The sequence below is a fragment of the Acomys minous genome (assembly GCF_964271855.1).
Source record: "Acomys minous genome assembly, chromosome: 12".
Lineage (NCBI taxonomy): Eukaryota > Metazoa > Chordata > Mammalia > Rodentia > Muridae > Acomys > Acomys minous.
In genome coordinates this window covers 107,806,781-107,824,402 of record NC_140493.1, presented here as the reverse complement: position 1 = coordinate 107,824,402, position 17,622 = coordinate 107,806,781, and the positions used below count along the sequence as shown (strand labels likewise).

The following is a 17,622-nucleotide window of genomic DNA, read 5'->3' as shown; positions in this document are numbered from 1 at the left end:
GCACAGCCAAGGCTACCCAGAGAAACTCTGTCTCAAAAAGCTAAAACAAAAACAAAAACAAAAAACAGATGGCAACCCAGGCATTGGGGCACACACCTTTAATCCAGCTCTTGGGAGGCAGAGATGAGCAAATCTCTGTGAATTCCAAGCCAGCCTGGTCTATATACACTGTGAGTTTCAGGACAGCCTGAAACTACATAGTGAAATCCTGTCTCGAAAAATAAACAAGCAAAAAAAAAGAAAAATAAACAAGCAAACAATTTAGAGATTAACAATTGTCCACTCCTTTCCTCTGTAATTTCAGAATGATCAGACAACCCTTCTAATGTCACTTTATAGTGTCTCATGAACACATATCACAGAAAAGTACGGATTGCAGCCACCTGTGGTGGCCACCTGCTATAATCCCAGAATTCTGGAGAATGAGGTAGAGAAAAGGACCCCCATGTGAGGCCAATCTGAGCAACACAGTAAGTTTTTGGCTAACCAAAGATATGGTAACACCTTATCCTAAAACCAAAGCAAACAAACAAGATGGCTGTGGAGATCACTCTGTGGTGAGAGTGTTTGCTGAGCATAAGGTCCCGAGTCCTCATCACCATGTGAAACAGCAGTCATGGCCACACATGCTCATAACCCAGAGTTGGGAGGCAGACTCGATGAGCTCCCTGGTCAGCCAACCTAGCCGAGCTTCTGGTTCAGTAAAGTAACCTTTTTTTCTTTCTTTTTAAGATTTATTTATCTTTTTTTGTTGTTTATTTATTTGTTTATCTTGTTTTTCAAGGCAGGGTTTCTCCACATAGCCTTGGCTGTCCTGGAACTAGATCTGTAGACCTGGCTGGCCTCCCAGTGCTGTATCTATTATATGTACATGGTGTTTTCTCTCTGTGTATGTCTGTACACCAGAAGAGGCGTGGGATCCCCAGGGGACACAGTTACAGACAGTTGTAAGCTGCAAAGTGGGTGCTGGGAATTGAATCCAGGTCCTCTGGAAGAGCAGCCAGTGCTCTTAACTAAGGAGTCATCTCTCCAGACCCCCAAAGAGGCTATCTTTTGTTTTATTTTGGAGACAGGGTTTCTCTGTGTAGTCTTGGCTGTCCTAGATTTACCTTGTAGACCAGGCTGGCCTATGATCCACCTACCTCTGCCTCCCAAGTGCTGGTATTAAAGGGGTGCGCCACTACCGCCCGGCTCAAAGAGCCTATCTTAATGAAATAAGGAGTGACGGAACACCTGGCACCCTAATACCTCCCCTCTAAATGCACAAAGCGTCCATCACACCCGCATCCAGGAACAGAAACCAAGATCTATTCAAGTCTGTTTGGCACTATACAGAAAACCATGATCAAATTAACCAAAGATCATGAGAAAGTTGCAGAATGAGGCCTAGTGATAGAAATTTGTAAGCCTAGATATTCAGGAGTCTGAGGCAGGGGGTGCAGAATTCAAGGCAAGGCCAGCCCAATCAACTCAGTGCAATCCTAGCTTAAAAAGTAGTAAGTAAATAAACAAGTGCATGTGTGTGTGAAGATACAGCCCAGTGGCAGAGCCCTTCCCCACCATGCAGGAGGCCCAGGCTCACCTTCCAGCAGCACGCACAGTCCGGACTATGAGCTGGCACAGTGTTGGTAAAGCACTTGTGCCAAGCCTACCCAGCTGAGTTCAATCCCTAGAACCACGTGGTCAAAGAACCAGTTCCTTCAAACCGTTTTGACTTCCACACTTGTGCTTAGCATGCCTGTTCCCACATAGTCACATACAAATAAATGTGATTTTTTAGAAAAGTTCCAGCTGGGCGTGGTCCCAGCACTGGGGAGATAGAGGCAGTCGCATCTTCATGAGTTTGAAGCCTGGTCTACAAAGTGAGTCCAGGACAGTCAGGGCTACACAGAGAAACCCTATCTCAGGGGAAAAAAGTACTCAAGTAAGAAAAGACCAACAGCACCAGGCGGTGGTGGCGCAGGCCTTTAATCTCAGCGCTCGGGAGGCAGAGGCAGAAGGAGCTCTGTGAGTTCGAGACCAGCCTGGTCTACAATGTGAGTTCAGGATAGCCAAGGCTACACAGAGAAACCCGGTCTCAAAAAAACAAACAAACAAACAACAACAAAAAGAAGACGAAAAGACCAACAAACTGACGACCATATTTGAAAGGCTAACCTGAGTTACACTGCAGTCAAGTTCGCATGTCAGTCAACTTTAGTCACTCAAAGAAACCAATACACCACCTATAAGCAATGCTCCCAGTCCCATCTCCCAAAAGGCCTTCCAAGTGTTAAGCCAGAGCTCCTCTGTATCCCCAACAGATTAGTTCCTGCTCCTGGTTTACTTGCGTGGTGCTCAACCGCTCTGGTTCTACCTCCATAGGTTGAGCTATCCTCAACACGGGGCTCAGGCACCTAGTGGGGATGTGAGGCACTCCTTGGCACAGCAGGGAACGGAAACCAACACCGCTTTTCAAGAGGAACCACGTCATTGGCCTGTGTCCCACAGCACCTAGGCCTACCGTGACAGCAAGGAAGACAGGTACCTAGGCTTGCCCACGGGCAGATCAGGGGTTTTCCATTTTGACAATCTCTACACGTACGTCAGTTACCTGAGGCCCCTCTTGCCAGATTCTGAGTGGGACCTGCAATCACACAGCCGCCCCTTGGGCGTCGCTGGCTCAGGCTGGGCAGTGCAGCCTGCACGAAGTGATTCCGTGTCTACATGTTTGACTGTTTAAGGGATTACTCAGGCATGGGTGATTCTCGGGGACAACCTAGCAGGCCTGCGAGATACAAAAGACCTCCTCCCGAGACTTCGAGCAAATAGTCATTTCTAGGCAGGGCTAGGGCTGGGCGCTACAGAACTCGACTTGTCATGTCGTGGACTTATCGCTCCCCCGAGAGCCTGGTACTTGGGTTTTAGGGTCTGAGCAACATCCAGGCCTCCATGGCCTAGCCTGAGAAATGTGGATGCGGGACCCGAGCTCCTGCCTTGCCAACTCGGGAGACTGAAACCGAACTTTCCCGCCCCACAGCCCGACCAGAGGTTGGTGACAGTTAAAGGAAGCTGGGACCGGCCCCAGCAGGTTGGAACCGGTCTGGGCCGAGCTGGAGAAGGGAAAAAGGGGGGGGAGGCTCGCGCTCTCCCTGCGCGCGTGACTCACGCTGGCCGCTGACGTCAGGCGTGCGCGCGCGGCAGGGGGGGTGCTCTACGTACGTGTAGTGCTGCGGTTTCTCGGGCTGTGCCTGCAGCACCTGAGCGGTAGCGGCCGGGGGCGCCGAGGAAGCTGCCGAGCCGCCGGGCCCGGGGCCCTTCGACATGGTCCTGTCTTCCTGCCTCTTCGCCGCTCCCCTTTTATTATTCAGTCTGCGCGGTCCGCGCCGAAGACCCACAGCGCCTGCGCCGCGCCACGAAAACGTGAAGACCCCCCGCACGGCAGCAAAGATTGCTGGGAGTTGTGGTCCTCCTTTCCGCCGAAACTTTACTGTAGGCACAGGGTCACTGCCAAACCGCAAGACCACAATACCCAGGGATCCTTGCGAACGATGTCCCGGATGCGACGGACCCGCGGTGGCTTGTGGTAATTGTAGTTTGTGGTAAATTGTAAATTAGTGGGAAGAGGAGAATTCTTCCTTGAAACTGGAACCTCCGGAGTACAAGGATCCAGTTAGGGAGGTCTTAGACGATTCAACCAAGAATGTTACAAGTGTAATAACACTACCAACAGTGCTGTAATCACCTTGCCTCCGTACCAGTACAATTTGTGCACGGTTTCTAAAGTCAGCTTAGAGCGTTGCCTTCAAGCAAGGAAGCTTGTCAGCCTACATCTTCATGGGATGGTAGTAGCCTGTTAATTACTAGAGAAAGTGTACGGGCTAGCAGACAGTTTGAGGAAGCGTTGTTAAAGAAAAACTACAACACACCATATAGTGCCTGTGCTTCATTAACATTTACCAACCCTGAAACCTGGAACCCCTCCACTTGGTCTCCTCCTGAACTTCACGGCTGGCCCGGACACCTTGTTTCCAGTACTCAGGGTCCAAGGGAGAACTTAATCTCTAGCTGGTCTCTTAAGTACACACACTGGTAAATTGTTGAGAAGTATCATGATAGATGCCATATGAAGGGTCAGAGTCTGAGTAAGAAGTGAATTAAAATCCGGGAGCGGTGGTGCACGCATTTAATCCGAGCACTCGGGAGGCAGAGACAGGCATATCGTTGTGAGTTCAAGGCCAGCATGGTCTACAAAACAAGTCTAGGACAGCCAAGGCTACACAGAGAAACCCTGTCTCAAAAAAAAAAAAATTATATCCAGGCATGGTAGCTCACACCTTTAATCTCAGCACTCGGGAGGCAGAGGCAGGCAGATCTTTGTGAGTTCGAGGCCAGCCTCGTATATAAAGGGAGTCCAGGACAGCCAAGGCTGTCTCAAAAACAAACAAACAAAAACAAAAACAAAATGTCCATCATAGATCATCCTTTACATTTGACAGTGTTTTCTATATTCAACCTATGTCAAACAGATTTTTTTTTTAGACAGGGTTTCTCTGTGTGGCCCTGGCTATCCTGGAACTTGCTTTGTAGACCAAACTGCCCTTGAATGCTACTGTCCAGTTTAATTTTTGTTTGTTGTTTTGTTTCGTTGTTTCTGTTTTTTTGTTTTGTTTTGTTTTGAGACAGGGTTTCTCTGTATAACAGCTCTGGCTGTCCTGGAACTTGCTCTGTAGTCCAGGCTGGCCTTGAACTCAGGGAGATCCTGCCTGCCTCAGCCCGCCAAGTGCTGGGATTAAAGGTGTGCACTACCACCACCCAGCTTATTTTTTTGTTTTTGAGGCAGGCTCTTACTATGTAGCCCTGGCTAGCTTGAAACTTGATATGTAGATCAGGCTAGACTTGAACTCACAGACTTGCCGGTCTTTGGCCCCCAAGTGCTGAGATTACAGGCATGCCACCACCACATATAGTCAAATCATTTTCTTTTTTTAAATATATTTTATTAATTTATTCATATTATATCTCAATTGTTATCCCATCCCTTGTATCCTCCCATTCTTCCCTCCCTCAAATCCATTGTTTTAAAAACTGATTTGTTTTGTTAAATGAAATCATGTTAGCTAATAAACGTTTCATTAAAGAAGTGCATCTGGGCTGGAGGGTAAGCAAGCAGGAAGCTTGAGTTCAGTCTGCAGCAGCAAATGCATATGTGTGGTGACACACATCTTAAATCCCACCGGCAGGAGGTGGAAGCCGGGGCTCCAGAGACAAATCAGCTGTAGTGAATCCAAGGCTAGGTCTCCATAGCATGAAGAAGGCCAGTGAGGGTTAAAGGTGCTTGCTATTGCGGGGCACGGTGGCACACTTCTTTAATCCCAGCACTCAGGGAGGCAGAGGCAGGTGGATCTCTGTGAGCTTGAGGCCAGCCTGGTCTACAAAGCAACACAGAGAAATCCTGTCTCAAGGGGGCAGGGGAGTGCTTGCTGCCAAGCCTGGGATCTAGGTTTGATCCTTTGTACAGTGAGAGAAGAGAACAGGGTCCATATTTTCACCATGGCACAAGTTAATAAATAAAATATAATTTAAAATCCACTTTTAAAGCCGGGGGTGTTGGCACACACCTTTAATCCCAGCACTCGGATCACTGTGAGTTCGAGGCCAGCCTGGTCTACAAAGTGAGTCCAGGACAGCCAAGGCTACACAGAGAAACCCTGTCTCGAAAAAAAAACAAAACAAAACCCACTTTTAAACCTGAGTGTGGTGGCACACACCTTTAATTCCAGGAGGCAGAGGCAGGCAGATCTCTGTGAGTTTGAGGCCAGCCTAGTCCACAAAGTGAGTCCAGGGCTACACAGGAAAACCCTGTCTTGAAAAACAAATAAATGAAAACCCTTTTAAAGGAATGAAGCTGGAGGGCTGGAGGCATGGCTCAGCAGTTAAGAGCACTGACTCCTCATCCAGAGGACCCAGGTTCAATTCCCAGCACCCACATTGCAGCTCACAACTGTCTGTAACTCCAAGATCTGACACCCTCAGACAGATTTGCAGGCAAAACACTAACACACATAAAATAGAAATTTAAAAAAAAAAAAAAAAAAGAATGAAGCTGGGAGCCGGGCATGGGGGCGCCACCTATAATCCCAACACTCGGGAGGCAGAGGCAGGTGGATTGCTGTGAGTTCAAGGCCAGCCTGGTCTACAAAGCGGGTCCAGGACAGCCAAGGCTACACAGAGAAACCCTGTCTCAAAAAACCAAAAAATAAATAAATAAATAAACAAACAAACAATGAACTTGGGTGTAGTTGTTGATGCATGCCTTTAAATCATAGCAGTTGGACACAGAAGAGATGGATCTTGGCCTTCCTGGTCTACATAACAAACTCCATGTCAGCCAAACTACACAGTGAGAACCTCGCTCACTGGGCATGGTGGTGCACGCCTTTTATTCCAGCTCTCGGGAGGCAGAGGCAAGTGGATCTCTGTGAGTTCGAGGCCAATGCTAGCCGGGTCTACAATGAGAATTCCAGGACAGCCAAAGCTACATAGAGAAACTCTGTCTTGAAAAAAATGAAGGAAAAAAAAAAAAAAGAGCCTCCCTCAAAAGAAACGGGGAGGAAAGTGAAGCACATTTCAAATAACCTTCGGGGTAAAAGAGGGTGGGGCAAATGGAAATTGCTAGTGGTCAAGAGTGACACATATTTTTTTTTTATTTAGTTCTGGGTAAGCTCACGCTGGAAGCCAATTTGTCATCTTACAAAGCTGACAAACTGGTATTTCCTAAACAGGCTAAGTCAATTGTTTTTGCTACTAGAGCTATTTGAAAGTGAACAATTCCAAAAGGTCACATAGAAATGATAATGGACTCCTTTATTCTTTTTGTTTGGTTTTTCGAGACAGGGTCTCTCTGTGTAGCCTTGGCTGTCCTGGACCCACTTTGTAGACCAGGCTGGCCTTGAACTCACAGCGATCCACCTGCCTCTGCCTCCCGAGTGCTGGGATTAAAGGTGTGCACCACCACACATGGCTATTCTTTTTTTTTTTTTTTTTAAGATTTATTTATTTATTTATTTATTATTTATACAGTATTCTGCCTGCATGTAGGCCTACAGGGCAGATACAGGAACCAGATGTCATTACAGATGGTTGTGAGCCACCATGTGGTTGCTGGGAATTGAACTCAGGACCGCTGGAAGAGCAGTCAGTGCTCTTAACCACTGAGCCATCTCACCAGCCCAAACTGCTTTATTCTTATGATTAAATCCAAGGAATTGGTTTGTATGTTGTCCCTTGAAATTTCCAAGTGTGAAGTCACTGCAGATTTAATTTTTTTTTCAGATTTAATTTTTAATAATAAGGGTATGACACAAGTTTTCAAATAAGTATGTGCTGTAGAATTAAAAGATGATGTCATCCAAATTGCTTAATTTACTGAAGAGGAAATTGGAACCCAGAAAAGTCACTTAGCAAGTTAATTAATGAAGGAAAAGGGACAGGTCAGGACAGGAGCCCCGAGGACACACTGCATTTCCTGTGGCTGTGACTGTAGCACTGTGGGACCTGGCCCACAGCTTCACCTTACTGCCTCAGTCACGTGCACTGTGTTCCTGACCTCATTTGTTTTGTGTTGATTATATTGTAGGCTCGGGTCCTCCCCACTTCCTGTGCTGCTTTTCCTCCCACTTGTCAATTCAGGAAAAAGAAAAACATCTAATAAGAACTGATCAGCGGGTGCGCTGCTCTAGTCATGCTTGGGTGGGTGAAGCACAGCTACACCTTGTTTTGCCTCAGACAGGTTTTAGATTGCCTTTGACAATTCCTAAAACCCAGGGAAAAAAAATAGCTGGGTGTAATGGCCCATGCATGTCATCCTAGCACCCAAGAAGGCAGGCCGGGCGCGGTGTCACGCACCTTTGATTCCAGCACTTGGGAAGCAGAGGCAGAGGGATCACACTATGAGTTCAAAGTCAGCCTGGTCTGCAAAATGAGTCCAAGACAGCCAAGGGTATGGAGAAATCCTGCCTTGAAAAACCAAAAAGAGCCGGGCGTGGTGCCGCATGCTTTTAATCCCAGCACTGGGGAGGCAGAGGCAGGCGGATCTCTGTGAGTTCAAGGCCAGCCTGGTCTACAAAGTGAGTCCAGGACAGCCAAGGCTACACAGAGAAACCCTGTCTTGAAAATCCAAAAAATAAAAAATAAAAAGAAAGAAAGAAAAAGAAAAACCATAAAGAAAGAAAGAAACAGAATGCAGGAGGATTGCCGCAAGTTGAAGTCTATCCTGAACTACTTAATGAGACCATCTCTCAAAACATAAAAACATGAGCTTGGAGCCGGGCTCTGTGGCAAACACCTGTAAAAGCAGCACTCGGGAGGCAGAGCCAGGTTAATCTCTGTGAGTTCGAGGCCAGCCTGATCTACCAAGGGAGTCCAGGACAGCCAGGGCTACACAGAGAAACCCTGCCTTGAAGGGGGAAAAAAAGATAATAGCACAGGCCTTTAATCCCAGAACCCAGGAAACAGAAAAAGGCAGAGATCCCTGAATTTGAGACCACCCTGGTCTACTGAGCCAGTTCCAGCACAGACATGGCAACACAGCGAAATCTTGTCTTGAAAAATCAAACTAGCCGAGCGGAGTGTGGTAGCCCACTCCTTAATCCCAGTACTCAGGAGGCAGAGGCAGGTGGATCTCTGTGAGCTCGAGGCCAGCCTGATCTATAAATCACATCCAGGACTGCCAAGGCTCTTACACAGAGAAATCCTGTCTCAAAAAAACCAAACGGAAAAAAATTTCTAAAATAAATAAGTCAAGGTCAATCTAGGCTACAGAAACCTTATCTCCAAAACAACAACAAAAAACAAAAACAAAAACCAAGGTACATAATAATTAAAGCTGTATGGTACCTGTTAAGAGGACTCCAGAGCTAAGTGTGGTGGATCTCAGCCCTCAGAACATTGAGGCAGGAGGATAGCCATAAGATCAAGATATACTAGATTTCTTAGTGATTTCCAGCATAGCTTGGGCCACATAATGAGACCCTGCCTCAAAGGGGATGGAGTGGGCACATGGTCTCACTCACACACCTGAAATCCCAGCACTAAGGAGGTGAAAGCAATAACTATCTTGGCAATGTAGGCGCTTCCAGGCCAATCTGACCTAATTAAGGAAAGCCAAGCTCAGACTACTCAGGGCATCGGGAGGTAGCTCAGTGGGTAGGTGCTTACTGCAAGGACCAAACCCTTGCTCCCTAGTGTTACAAAGTTCACCTTGCAAAATTTTATTTTATTTATTTATTTATTTGATTTTTCTTTTCTTTTTTTCTTTTTTTTTGGTTTTTCGAGACAGGGTTTCTCTGTGTAGCTTTGGCTGTCCTAGACTCGATTTGTAGTCCAGGCTGGCCTCGAACTCACAGCGATCCGCCTGCCTCTGCCTCCCGAGTGCTGGGATTAAAGGCGTGCGCCACCACGCCCGGCTATTTGATTTTTCAAGACAAGGTTTCTCTGTGTAGCCTTGGCTGTCCTGGACTCATTTCGTAGACCAGGCTGGCCTTGAACTCACAGAGATCCACGCACCTCTGCCAGTAAGTGCTGGGATTAAAGGCGTGCACCACCACGCCCAGCTCACCTTGCAAAATTGTAAAACTTTGGGAGGACTTCTCATACCAGAGTCTGTGTCAAAGATGCTTCTTTCACCTTCTCAAATTACTATGCATTGTCTGCACCACTAATACTGTGCAGGGTGACCCCTGGGCCAGGTGTGGCAGGGTAGACCCACTTACCCACTTCTTTTTGGACAGGACCTCACTGTGTAGACCAGGGTGGCCTTGAACCCACCGAGGTACACCTGCTTCTGCCTCTGCCAGTGGCGCCTTGGGATTGAAAGCGGCACCTTTATAAATGAAGACCCTAACAGTCACAATTCACAGGTTTGTAGAAGTGTGCTCGCCACCATACTACACCAGTTAATAACAGATATATTGGTGTTAGTTTTGATTTCTCTTTCTAGAGTTATTGTTTAAGATTTTTTTTCAGATATCCAGGGCAGGCAAGGCTAACACAGAGAAACCCTGTCTGAACAACAACAACAACAAAGATTTTCAGATATGCCTACTTATAGTGGTGCACACTTGTGTGCAGGCCTTTGTGGGGTGTGGCAAGATCCTGAATATAAGGCCAGCCTGGGCGACATGTGAAGATTCAATCTCAGAAGCAAATAAAGCAACCAAACAAAAATTGCCTGTGGCAGCACACACCTGTAATTTCAGCACTTAAGAAGCAGGAGGACACCCTGTCTCAAAAAAAAAAAAAAAAAAAAAACAAAACAAAACAAGAAGCAGGAGGACAGGGAATTGCAGGCAGCTTGTCTTCAATTTCCTGGGCCTTGACTGATAACCTTAAGCTTGGTTTGGTGTCTTATATATTTGAATATTGCAATATGCTGAAGATAGTTATTTAAACAAAAGTAAACAGTAGGTTTTTTTCTTTTTTCAAGACAGGGTTTCTCTGTGTAGCCCTGGCTGTCCTGGACCTCACTCTGTAGACCAGGCTGCCTCAAACTCACAGAGATCTGCCAACATCTGCCTTCTGAGTGCTGGGATTAAAGGTGTGTGCCACCACCATGAGCGGGCTCAGATTGAGGTTTTTTTTTTTTTTTTTGGTTTTTTTCAAGACAGGGTTTCTCTGTGTAGCCTTGGCTGTCCTGGACTCACTTTGTAGACCAGGCTAGCCTCAAACTCACAGCAATCCGCCTGCCTCTGCCTCCTGAGTGCTGGGATTAAAGGCGTGTGCCACCACGCCGGCGTCAGATTGAGATTTTTATAAATGCTGGAGAGCTGTCTCAGCAATTAAAAGCACTTGCTGTTTGTGCAGAGGTCCTAGGTTCAATTCCCAGCACTCACATGGTGGCTCACAGCCATCCAAAGATCCATTGCCCTGTTCTGTCTTCTGTGGGCACAAGATAAAACACATACACATAAAATAAACAAATCTAGTCGGGTGTTGTGGTGCACGCCTTTTATCTCAGCATGTGGGAGACAGGCAGATTCCTGAGTTTGAGGCCAGTCCGGTATACAGAGCAAATTCTGGGACAGTCAGGCCTATGAAGAGACACTCTTCCAAAAAAACAAAACAAAATCTACAAATATTAGTGGCTACAAATCTGTCAGGTTTTTTGTTTGTTTGTTTGTTTTGTTTTTTCAAGACAGGTAGTCTTCACTATCCTGGACTCACTTTGTAGACCAGGCTGGCCTCGAACTCATAGTGATCCGCCTGCCTCTGCCTCCTGAGTGCTGGGATTAAAGGCGTGCGCCACCACGCCCGGCCCCCTTATTTAACTCTTAAGGACATTGAAATAAAATATTTTGTGATGACCTGAATTAAACATGCAAAAAACAGGGCTTATGTTGTTGTGTTTTGAGACAAGGTCTCACTGTGTAGCCCTGGCTGGTCTGTTCCTGGCTTAAACTCACATAGATTTGCCTGCCTCCAGAGTGCTGGGATTAAAGGATTATCCATCACAGCCAGCTTCTTTTGCTTTTTTTTTTTTTAAAGGTAGTGCTAACATGTCAAAGACTGGCCTTGAATTATTGAATTATGTAGTTGTGGATGACCATAATTTTTGGATCCTGTTTCCATCTACCAATATTACATGTGAGCACTCCGAACTGAGTTTGTGGAGTGCTGGTGGGAAAAAACAAACAGGTTTAAAAAAAAAAAGACATTTATTTATTTTTATGTGCATTGGTGTTTTGCCTGTATGAAGGTGTCAGATCTTGGAGTTACAGACAGTTGTGAGCTGCCCTGTGGGTGCTAGGATTTGAACCCAGGTCCTCTGGAAAAGCAGTCAGTGCTTTTAACCACTAAGCCATCTCTCCAGCCCCCACAAACTGGTTTTATAAAGACAAGATCTCATAAGGTAGGCCTGTTTGGTTTGGAACCCTCTATGTAGATCAGGCTGGCCTCAACTTCACAGAGATCTCCGTGCCTCTGAGCCTCCTAAATGCTGAGATTAAAGGTGTGTGCCACCACCAGCCAACTCTAAGATCATTTTTTGAATTTTGATTCTTTGTGTCTTGTACCCTTCCCCACCATGCAATTGCTTTATAGTTTAAAATACACTATAGTAAATGATCAAAATATAACAAAAAGTTAATTATTCAGGAAACGCATATTATTCTACATTAAAATCATAACAATTATACAAGTAATTATTATTATATATTTTTGGAAAATCCCTCTGAACTGGTTTCTTGATGCAAACAGTCTTAGGCGCTTGCCGGCCCGACTTTCTTTAATTCTAAGAGACTAGTGCAATTCATTTGCATTGACTTTCTATTGTAGAGCTTTGGAACCAAGAGAAGGATCCAAACATAGCTCCATTTTATCCAATCAGGAGAGGTGCTTAGTGCTAAACTCTGATTCGTCTATTCCTCTTTGCATCCATCCAATCATGAAGCAATTTTAACAGCCAATCAGTGGCCTAAGCATTCACCAATCAGGAAACGGGCCCGGAGTACGGCCTTTGTGTCGGGAGATGTCAGCGCGTCGGCGAAAGCTCCCGCCAATCGAAAAAGTCGTTGGTGTATGCAAATAAGGGTTCTATGACGCACGGACGCAGCGTGAAGCGTCTGTATAAATATGGAGGCGTCGGGGGGCTTGGAGCGCAGAGCGGTTTGGTCGATCGTTGGAGAAGCATCTTCCCGTTCTACTCGGCGATTGCGGCTCTTGTTTGAGCGCTAGCAGCGGCGCGGCGGTCCCAGCAAGGGCCTCAGACTTCGGCTTCAGGTGAGTGCTCGCGGCGCTGCGGGCGGCCGGAGGCTCCGCGGCTTCCGGCGCCCGCGGGCGGTCGCTGGCAGCCGGCGGCCGGGTCGGTGTGGTAGCCCCGGAGCTTGACCGTGAGCCGGGGTTCCGCCGCCTCCGTCCTGCCTGCTCCCCCGGCTGCGGTGACTCACAAGTCTCGACGCGGCGTTCCGGGGCGCCGGGGGAGCGGCAAGTAGCTCCTCCCCGCGCTCCCCCCTCCCGGGGGAGGCCGCCGCTCGGCGCAGCCTGAGTCATTAGGGGAGGGGGAGGAGGCGGCGGCCATCTGCTGCCGGGAGGAGGGGCGCCGGGCAGCGAGAGCCGGGCGACCTGGCCTCGAACGCTGTTGGTCTTGCAGGTGAGAGAAAATGGCCCGAACCAAGCAGACCGCTAGGAAGTCCACCGGTGGGAAAGCCCCCCGCAAACAGCTGGCCACCAAGGCAGCCAGGAAAAGCGCGCCCTCTACCGGCGGGGTGAAGAAACCTCACCGCTACAGGTAGGCACCGGGGAACAATGACTTGGCCGCTGTCCGCGGGAGCTGTTGTCGCTCGCTCGTCGCCGTGGTGTTTGACGCCCTCCTTTTTCTGATGGCCGCAGGCCCGGGACCGTGGCTCTAAGAGAGATTCGTCGCTACCAGAAATCGACTGAGCTGCTTATCCGGAAGCTGCCTTTCCAGAGGTTGGTGAGGGAGATCGCCCAGGATTTCAAAACCGACTTGAGGTTTCAGAGTGCAGCCATCGGTGCCCTTCAGGTAAAGGGACAAAGGCTTGGTGGCATTGGGGGGGGGGCGGCGGCTTGATTCCTCCATGCGGGGAGTTAATGCTCTGTGGCTCTTGTCCTCTACAGGAGGCCAGCGAAGCATACCTGGTGGGGTTGTTTGAAGATACCAATCTGTGTGCCATCCACGCCAAGAGAGTCACCATCATGCCCAAAGACATCCAGTTGGCTCGCCGGATACGGGGGGAGAGAGCTTAAGTCAAGGCGGTTTTTATGGCATTTTGTAGTAAATTCTGTAAAATACTTTGGTTTAATTTGTGACTTTTTTTGTAAGAAGTTGTTTATAATATGTTGCATTTGTACTTAAGTCATTCCATCTTTCACTCAGGATGAATGCTTAAGAGTGACTGTTCACAGACCTCAGTGATGTGAGCACTGTGGCTCAGGAGTGACAAGTTGCTAATATGCAGAAGGGATGGGTGATACTTCTTGCTTCTCATGCATGTTTCTGTATGTTAATGACTTGTTGGGTAGCTATTAAGGTACTAGAATTGATAAATGTGTACAGGGTCCTTTTGCAATAAAACTGGTTATGACTTGATCCAAGTGTTTAACCATACATCACTGTGATAGAATGTGGGCTTTTTCAAAGGTTGAAGAAACAAGTTTTAACCACAGTGTAACAGTTTCCTTAAAAAAAAAAAAGTAAACCTGGCAGCTATAGAATACACTATGTGCATTTATAATAGCTATTTTATATATTGTAGTGTTCAACATTTTTAAATTAAATGTTTTACATTCGCAAGTGGTGGGGAGTCTTGTCATTAAGGTGTGTGTAGTTTAGTCCTGACTAGGCTGCATTTGCTTTTAGCAAAGTAGAAGAAAAGATGCTATTGCGTACTAAGCCTTGCTAAGTCCTCATTCTACCACATGTTCACTAACCCTAACCCTCTGGCTGGTACACTACACTAACGGGGATTTTATTTATAAGGGCTCTAGAGTAAAATAACAAGTTATTCACACCAGCATCATCTTAACCAATAAATATAGTTAGTGCAGCTTTTCATTGTGTTTGGTCTTACACTAGATTGAGTTTGGTTTTGTTTCTTTTTAATCTTTAAGGGGGGAAAACATGTACAAGGCTTGTTTTTCCTTGTGAAGTTTAAACATGGGAAAAGAATACAGCTTCAGCTTATTGGACCTCTGCCAATGAAGATGGGTTAGGTTACACCTGGTTACTGTCCTGGCAAAATCCCTTTTATAGAGATGGCCTTCAAGTGGTTTTTAGAAGTATCCTATTGAAGTTTTTAGGTCAATTATGTATGTTGACTAAATTTACAAATAAACGTGTTTATTCAACTAAGTGTCAAACCTAAATTGAATATGCAAAGCTTTTAATACATCTATTAATCTAGATTCTTAGTTTTAGCTTTTTAGAGATTAGAATCTAAATTACAGAAAACCTTATAAAATAGCCCGGTACACTCAAAATGCTGAGGCTTAGAGATAGGTTTGGTGAGTTCAGCCTAGCATGAAAGAAGTCATGGGTCTGATGACAAAATCCTGGGTGCTGGAATTGCTTGTGTAACAGGAAAAACATAAGGGTCTTTGTGGATCTTTGCAGGTTTTTTTAAAAAGAATTTTTTGTTTTATGTATACAAGTGCTCTATACCTGCGTACCAGAAGAGGGCATCAGATCTCATAATGTTTGTGAGCCACCATGTGGTTGCAGGGAATTGAACTCAGGACCTCTAGAAGAGCTGCCAGTGCTCTTGACTGCTGAGCCATTTCTCCAGCCCCTGCAGTGGGGTTTTTAAGGCAAGGTTTCTATAGCCTTGGCTGTTCTGGACTCACTTTGTAGACCAAGCTGGCCTCGAACTCACTGATCTGCCTGCTTCTGCCTCCCTGAGTGCTGGGATTAAAGGTGTGTGCCACTACATCCAGCTGCAGCAGAATTACGTAAAATGGATTTTTATCCCCCATAGACAAGGGGTTCTATCCAACCCTGGCTGTCCCAGAACTCTAAGCCAGGCTAGGTTTTTGTTTTTGTTTTTTGAGACAGGGTTTCTCTGTGTAGCCGTGACTGTCCTGGACTCACTTTGTAGACCAGGCTGGCCTCGAACTCACAGCGATCCGCCTGCCTCTGCCTCCCGAGTGCTGGGATTAAAGGCGTGCGCCACCACGCCCGGCTAGGCCAGGCTAGTTTTAAGAGATCTACCAGCAATGATGCTATAACCACCTAGCATGGGTTTCTTGGTTTTTTGTACGTAAATATTGGAAGCACCACATACCTTCCTACTTCGATGTCTGTTTGATAACGACTCTAGGTAAGCCTCTTAGGAGTGTTAGCAAGCTGTGGGCCTGGGTCCTGTCATGAGTTGCATTCTAGTGAAGCTAGAGAGTGGCTGAAGAGATTGTTGCCTTACTGAAGTGTTAGTGTTTCTTCTGCATGTACCCCAGACTGGCCTGGAATAGAATCCTACCCGGATTTAGTCTCCAAAGTGCTAGGACTTTGTCAGTTTGCGTAAGAGTCAGTGTTGGGTAGGTAGCTTAATGGGCATGGTATGAGGTAGTCCGGTACAGTGAAAACAATCCGGATGAGTCAAAAGCCTGAGGCAGCCGGCTGAGTTTGCTACCTGTGAGAACCCAGTGTCCGGTGAGGAGTATAATGTTGGCTATTGGAAACCTGAAGGCTACTTAAGACAGGGCCTAAGGACATGTCATTTTTGGTTCTAGTCAGCTCCCTATACAGGATATCCTTGGACGGAGATCTAGTAAAAGGGAAAGTTGATGAAAAGTTTCACAAAATGTTCTCGGAAGCTGCGGCTTGAGCCCCTGGCCTTTGTGCATGTTGCTTAAGCACTACCACACCCCAGCTGTGAGCACCTTGCCTTCTGGTTCTGCAGGCAGGGAGCATTTTCAGTAAAGAGGTGGCCAGTTTACAAGGTACCGTTTGCCGAGGACAATAGCAGTTTGTTCTTGTGGCTCTTGACTGTCGTCGGCCTGGATTTGGCTGATCATAGTGAAGTGAGCCTTCGGTGTAGGGACAAATGTCAAAAAAAATAATCTGGCTTCCAAAAGTTTTTGTTGTTGATGTTATGTTTTTGTTTTGTGTAGCCTTGGCTGTCCTGGACTCCTTTGTGAACCAGGCTGGTCTCCAACTCACAGCGATCATGTACTACCATGCCTGGCTCTTCCAAAAGGTTCTTGACTCAGCAGTTCACAAAGTTGTCTTGTCCTTTAAATCTTTTTTTTTTTTTTTTAAGATTTATTTATTAATTTGTATACAACATTTTGCCTTCATTTATGCCTACATGCCAGAAGAGGGCACCAGATCTCATTATAGATGGTTATGAGCCACCATGTTGCTGGGGATTGAACTCGGGACCTTTGGAAGAGCAGGCAGTGCTCTTAACCTCTGAGCCATCTCTCCAGCCCTGTCTTTAAATCTTAATACATGCCAGGCGGTGGGGCACGCCTTTAATCCTAGCACTCGGGAGGCAGAGGCAGGTGGATCACTAGTGAGTTCGAGGCCAGCCTGGTCTACAGAGCAAGTCTAGGACAGTCCTAACCCTAACCCTAACCTAGAGAAACCCTGACTCAAAAAAAAAAAAAATCTTAATACAAATATCAGTGTCCACCACTGATGAGAGAGGGAAAGGAGGGCAGGAGAGAGCAGGACTGGCTGGTTCTGGCTTCTGGCCTACCACTTTTGAGTGCAGATGTCGCCTTTCAAAGGGGCACAAGCTGGGCCCTCAGCCATGGCTTGGCTTGCTCAGGACTCCGAGTACTTCTTACCTACTAAACTGGTTTGCAGTGGTCTGACCAAGAAGTGAGGTACCAGAGGCAGGACAGGTCCAGCAGTGGCCAGTAGAGAACAAGCCTTGTCCTTAGCCAGATGTCTCCACCTCTCCACTTCCTTGGGTCCTTGAAAACGCTTCGTTGCCTGGTGGCAGGCATGCAGACTTGGGTCTGTGTAGAGGGGCAGAGGGAGGAGCATGGCAAGATGGAACTTAGACAGGGAAAGGCCATGGCCTGGCCCTTCTGTTTTTGCTTCACTGCAGATCTAACCTACCCCAGAGAAGGGCTGATTGAACAGTGCCTGCCCCTCTGCAGCAAGGCATGAGTGTCCACTTT

The 17,622-nt window shown here is 46.9% G+C and overlaps 2 protein-coding genes across 5 annotated transcripts in view; one reads left to right on the top strand and one right to left on the bottom strand.

The window, feature by feature from the left end:
- Window positions 1–3,409, bottom strand: part of UNK (unk zinc finger) — a 30,271-nt gene extending 26,862 nt beyond the window's left edge. For 2 of the 4 annotated variants that reach the window (XM_084750109.1, XM_084750110.1), the window contains exon 1: window positions 3,202–3,409. In XM_084750109.1, coding sequence (XP_084606235.1) covers window positions 3,202–3,305 — 104 coding nt within the window. In that variant the 5' untranslated portion in view covers window positions 3,306–3,409. The other 2 variants (XM_084750111.1, XM_084750112.1) reach the window with 2 other exon arrangements.
- A 9,191-nt stretch (window positions 3,410–12,600) lies between these two features.
- Window positions 12,601–14,290, top strand: H3-3B (H3.3 histone B). The gene is made up of 4 exons (XM_084749020.1): window positions 12,601–12,756; window positions 13,127–13,264; window positions 13,366–13,519; window positions 13,615–14,290. The coding sequence occupies exons 2-4, from the start codon at window positions 13,137–13,139 to the stop codon at window positions 13,741–13,743; spliced, it is 411 nt and encodes a 136-aa protein (XP_084605146.1). The 5' UTR covers window positions 12,601–12,756; window positions 13,127–13,136; the 3' UTR covers window positions 13,744–14,290.
- Window positions 14,291–17,622: the final 3,332 nt, after the last annotated feature.

Coding starts and splice junctions, on each gene's coding strand:
- H3-3B (XM_084749020.1), top strand. CDS start 13,137: ATGGCCCGAACCAAGCAGACCGCTAGGAAGTCCACCGGTGGGAAAGCC. Junction 13,265..13,365: donor AAGAAACCTCACCGCTACAG/GTAGGCACCGGG, acceptor TGATGGCCGCAG/GCCCGGGACCGTGGCTCTAA. Junction 13,520..13,614: donor CAGCCATCGGTGCCCTTCAG/GTAAAGGGACAA, acceptor TGTCCTCTACAG/GAGGCCAGCGAAGCATACCT.